General features: G+C 30.7%; 1 protein-coding gene across 1 annotated transcript; it reads right to left on the bottom strand.

Moving 5' to 3' along the window:
• Positions 1-963: 963 nt before the first annotated feature.
• On the bottom strand, positions 964-1,907 carry LOC145034408 (dirigent protein-like). The gene has a single exon (XM_078982811.1). The coding sequence runs from the start codon at positions 1,862-1,864 to the stop codon at positions 1,295-1,297; it is 570 nt and encodes a 189-aa protein (XP_078838937.1). The 5' UTR covers positions 1,865-1,907; the 3' UTR covers positions 964-1,294.
• Positions 1,908-6,102: the final 4,195 nt, after the last annotated feature.

Consider the following 6,102-nt stretch of genomic DNA (forward strand, 5'->3'; position numbering starts at 1 on the left):
GAATGGTTTTTGAAGACGAAGATCGGAAATGCATCAAAACCCCCAAGGGTTTTCAATGTCAGTTTCACCGAAGCAACCATTGTCTTCGTTGTAACAACAGATGTGGATCAACGGCGACACTGGAAACTCGAGCAATAGATGTCATCGTCGTTCTTGTTTCACCCCTTCACAAACAAAGATCGGAGTTAGACTTTGTATACAGGTAGCGGCAAAACCCTTCTCATCAGTGAAGAACATATGTCATCATTGTTCTCTCTTCACCACAGGCTGGTCTGGACTCCGGTGGTGCTAGAAACACGATGTTGAATAAACTCGAGCTAGAGCCACAGACGGGGGAACGACTCTAGCCAAACCCTTCTCGCCATCGACGAACAGATCTGGGGATTCGACGGTGAAATGGGTAGCATAAGAGAAGTCGGCATCGGAAAATGTTAGGGTTCCAATAAGAGGTTGTGATCCAACTGGTGGTGGTGGTTTGGCTACTGTGGTGTGGTGGTCTGGTTTTTGTGGTGGTATTGCAGTAATGAAGAGAGAGAGAGAGAGAGAGAGAGAGAGAGAGAGAGAGAGAGAGAGAGAGAGAGAGAGAGAGAGAGAGAGGGCATTTTTTTTCTTTTCTTTTTTTCTTTTTGATTTATGTAATAAAAAAATTGAAAAAAGAAAATACAAAGGACAAAATCGTCATTTGATAAAAAATTAAAGCAGAATGGACCAAACTAGCAACAAAATGAAAACTTTTGGACTATTTATGCTAGTCCAAACGTGTTTGACCCAAAGTGTCAATTTTCGATATACCACAGGGACCATTCTTGCAACTTTGTCTATTTGGATATTGACAACCGTGCCTAAGATAGTTGTACATAGAAAAACTTGTAAAATGTAAAATAAATAATACAAAAATCCTAATAAGATTTTCTAGAGTCCCAAAGAAATGATTGCTTTAAAAACGGTTAAACAGGTGACAGGTCCATAAAGTAATCCTTGGTGATTAGCATCCTTTTAATAGGTTGGAGACAAAACAAATTAAGTTTATTACTTGTAAAGTAATAAATTATGGTTTCAGAACTCGACTAAATATAGATAAATGACAAACCTTTTGTTATCCATATTACCATAAAATTGACAAAACCCAAAAACAATACGACTTAAATTTAATAACATTTGATGACTTGAATAGTTGGCATCTTCTTATGCTTTTAAAGAAAAGATAGATGGATTTTCATCCTTTTAAAACAAACAACATAAACATAAAAAACTAACGTCAACAAAATCTTGGAAGAAAGCTTTCAGTTCTTGGTTACCAGCATTCATAGAACTTAATGTCAACACGAAGTCTAAAGTAAACCTCCCCCTCAAACGCATCTGTCATGAGAGTAGCCACACCTCTAGTCATGAAGAAATCACCCGTTCCACCAATTACCGAAATGTCTCTTGTCTTGTTCATTAAAGGATCAGCACCTGCAAAGTTAATGCTACCCTTATGGGAAGTCGAGTTAAACACAAAAGAGAATGCAAGCCATGATGTAAAGATTTCTTTTTTGTCATAGATATAAAGGCCTTGTGCTCTCCCAACAGGGGGTGAGTGCAAGTTGTTATCCAATGTTATCGGATCATCGAATACAACCACATTCCCAAAATGGTTATTATTTGCTAGAATGGTGTGATTTCCCCAAGCTGGAGCACCTACAATGGCTGAAGTTGCATTCTTGAAGTTCTTGCCATTGTAAATAATGTCGTGGAAATAGAACACCATTTCTTTACAAGGACGACGGGATCGGATATTCTTTCTAGGTGAAGCAAAACATCCTAAAATGAGCAAGAAGAAGGCTATAAGGAAAAGAGTGGAAATTTGATGCTTAGATCTCATTTTCCAAAAGAGAAAACTAGAATGGTTTCAAGAAATTTGTGAAGATAAGTGTTGTTTAGTTGTCCTTATATAAGGTTTTTGGATATGTTTTTTTAATGATGGAAGCTAAAGACTTCTATAACTTCAAGTCCAAGATTACTCATCATGATTGGTTACACTAAACAACGGGGACCATTCCTAATATATATATTTTCACTCTTTTATACATCAAGAATTAGGTGTACGTTCTCTCTTAGTAAGATATAGTATTTTCTCTATTTTATGATTTGTGTTCTAATTTTCAACTTAAAATGCAACGGATTTAGATCTTATACTATCTTAATATAACAATGATTAGTATCAAGGATTTAATTATATTCTTGTTCAGTTAATTCCATTCCCATCTGTAAAATATTTATGATAATGAAATTGAGTAATTGACATCCCATCGAACAGGTACTAAAATTATGTGACCCTTTAAAGTTTAATCTGTCATGAAATACATTTAAACATTACTATGAAAAGTAAATGTTTTTTTTCCTTCTATATGAAATACAAAATATAATTAATTTACATTCCAAGTACTACTGTTTGGCTAAGATTAACAGCTCATGTCTCTTGTGCATTAGGTTAACCCACTTCTTGTGTTTGGTATGATTACTTCCTAGTTGTGTCGAGAGAAACTAAATATTGTCCTAGATTTTGTTCTTATTTTTATTTATCTATTTAAGATGATAACATGTTGATCCGATTTTAAATGCGGTCCTTTTCTTGCTATGCATACATTTTCACAAAGAAACTGCCCAAGACTAACGATTGGAGATGTCTCTTCACAATAATTGTAAAAAAGAAAATACCAATTCAAATGAAATTGATTCAAAATGATGTTACTGTATCAATAGGGATTATTAATTTGACCATTTTCATCTAGTAAATAATATTTAAGTATTTGAAAAATCTGTTTGAAATTGTCAAGTTGCAAATAGTTAGTTACCAAGATCTGATTATGGGTTATTAAATGGGAAAAGATATCAAAATTATAAATCGGAAAACCTGTTCCTAACGGGCCCAACGAATTCCTAATTGACAAATATATAAATTTAATATTTCAATCAAATTTAAATTAAATAAATGATATTTGTCACCATCTAAAATAGATAAGAAGACAATAGATATAAAAAGTATTAGGATATATATTAAGCTGTTACAGTACAATAAGTGGTTGCACCTTGCAAATGTCAAGTACCATATTGAAATACTTTATTTTTATAAAAATACTATAATTTTTTTTATCAAAACCGATCAATTGTATCCATGTTAATTAGACAAAAATTGGAGTAAGTATCCATCTACAAAAGGTTTACCATTAACAAAAATTGGAGTAAGTATCCATCTACAAAAGGTTTACCCGGTCGACATGATTTGTAGGATATTTGCATTGTTGTTAAAAAGACAGTTTATTTTTGGAATTTGGTTGAAACTTGAAACACAAACACACTTACATTTTTAATCACACTGTCGACGATTTATTTACACGCTAGTTTCGGTTATACTATTTTTTGATACATTTATAATTTTGCCATATAACTTAATTATTAGAAATATATATAAAAAATGATTTTTTTAACAAATTAAATTTTCAAATGTAATATCGTCTACACCTACAAAATAATATGTTAAATGTTACTAGTATTGATTTTACTTTAACTTAATTATACAGTTAATTTATACAGAAAAAAAAAACGTAATTGACTATACACAAATTTTTATCCATGCAAACAGGAGTATTAAAAAATTTATTACATCATTTTTAGTTATACAACTCATTTTACATAAATAGTATCCTGAATATATATATATATATATATATATATATATATATATATATATATATATATATATATATATATATATATATATATATATATATATATATATATATATATATATATATATATATATATATATATAGAAAGAATTAATATTACAATAAAAACTAAATATAATGTATTCATTTTATTTTTAAATTTTACATATTTTTATTATTAAAATGAAATAACATTAGAACATGGAAAAGAAAAGAATTCCTATCACATTGTGTGCTCTTTAGCTTGTGTGCGTTTGAAGGAACATCTTAAAACAACCAGGCACGCATTTCAAATGTGTTGGTTCAGCAACTTTTGGATCATTTTCTTATTCAACGTTTCTAACTTGTTGATATTTTTATATAGAGATAACCAATAATTCATAATTTGTTATTCAGTTTATTGTCTCCGATAAACAAATTAATTTTTTATTTTGGTTTTAAAATATGAGTAATTATGATTTTTATCAATTAAAATAACAATAAAAGTTATTATTGCCCTTGTCATGTTTAACTTATAGCCTATTATAACTACAACTTCAACCACGTAGATTTGTACCGATAAAAATGATATGCTCACAAAACACTATGACATTGCTAATGGTTATCGATTGTGGTTTGAAAAAAATGATTATGAGAAACTTTTAGTTAGATTTGGCAAAAACAATGATGGTTTTCGTTGTTATTTTAATCGATAAAAATCGTAATTATTGGTATTTTAAAATCAAAGAAACAATTGGTTTCCTTATTAGATACAATTAAACGTTTAATGACCTAAATAACAAATTTTGGACTATTGGTTGCCGTTTTAAGTCATTTTTCCTTATATATATATATATATATATATATATATATATATATATATATATATATATATATATATATATATATATATATATTCAAACGATGAACACAATTATTTTGTAAAAGAATATAGGTCAATCATTTGTATTTTTGGGTTTAATTAATTCAATAACTAAACTAATTAACTAACCATCCGTGGTTTGTAACATCCGGTTTTTGAAAGTTTTATTATATGGAATAACGGATTTTAATTTAGTCAATAGTAGGTCTCGGGATTCAAAGGATTAAGTTTAGATCTTAATTGACGTTAATAATGTTTGTTAAGTAATTTAAGCTACCGGTTTGTGTATTGGAGCGAAAAAGTGGTAAAATGAAAAAGTGGTATTTTTGACTTTTTACATGTATTAACGAATTAAGTTTTGTATGCATTAAGTTAAAAGTAATAAGAAAAAATGGTGGGGCTTGTCAATACCATCGCATGCATATAAAGATCACTGAAAACAAATTTAGGACACATAAATTATGTTTTTTAGCTGAAATCTAAAAATCTGGAATTAATCACAAACTCACAGAGCGCTTCTATCCAGTTGGTTGAGCGATTTATTAGGGTTTTGGGACTATTTAATGCATCTTAACTCCTAGGGTTTGTTATTTCTCAACCTTACTCAACCCTAGAACGTTCCTTGAGAGAAACCCTAGCCTCATTTGAGTGTTTTGAGCTTACCTTATCTCCTTGAACCATTTTTGGTTCTTATTTGGGTATTTTGGTGAAGCTTGAAGATCAAGAATGTTTATTTGGTTGCATGGATGGTGGTTTCAAGTGTAGATCCGATAATCTTACTTCATTTATGGACTAATGTGAGTATAAAGTTCATATCTTGCTCTTTGGTTTGCTAGATCTTGTTATTAGACATATTAGTTAGTTTCACTATATTTGTGGGTGATATTGGAGTTGAGAGGACTCCAACACCTTTTGATCAGTTTCAAATGCTTCTTGGATATCTTAGATTAGGAAAGTTATGATCTTTCGCCTTCCCAATAAGTCATGTAAGTTATCTTGGTCCTTTAGGTCATTTTGGTACATTAAAGTTTAGATCTTAGAATGTCTTAATGGATAAAGTTGGAAACTTTGTCCACCAGTACATTACTAAGGACCAGATCTGGACGTTCAGGGATTGATGTAATAAGTCATTTTACATTACAAATGTGGCCCAGGGTGACGCGACTTTCCTATACATAGTGAGCCTTTCTGAATTTTGAGAAACACGCCTGTTTAAGCTAACAAACCCAATTGTTTTGTCATTTAGTAGATGTGCGCCATCCTTATAGGGCACATGACACCTATTTGACTAAGTTGTTGACTTTTTGACTAAGTTTCACTTTAGGTCAAACTTTAGGGTTTTGGGTCATAGGATAGGGTTTGACCTTTTATTACATATCTAGATAGTTGTTGTACCACCTTCATATTTCTATGAGCTATGGTGATTGTTTGATTATTTGTGAGGTGAGGCTTCTCATTATATCGTGTAGGATACATTGTGATATGTTATATACTTGTTTTCGTGACTCTTGTTGGTATGCTTGTATGACA

The sequence above is a fragment of the Lactuca saligna genome, chromosome 3, assembly GCF_052625555.1.
Source record: "Lactuca saligna cultivar CGN05327 chromosome 3, ASM5262555v1, whole genome shotgun sequence".
NCBI classification, from domain to species: domain Eukaryota; kingdom Viridiplantae; phylum Streptophyta; class Magnoliopsida; order Asterales; family Asteraceae; genus Lactuca; species Lactuca saligna.

Bases quoted from the DNA above. Each gene is read 5' to 3' on its own strand.
- LOC145034408 (XM_078982811.1), bottom strand. From the start codon at position 1,864: ATGAGATCTAAGCATCAAATTTCCACTCTTTTCCTTATAGCCTTCTTC.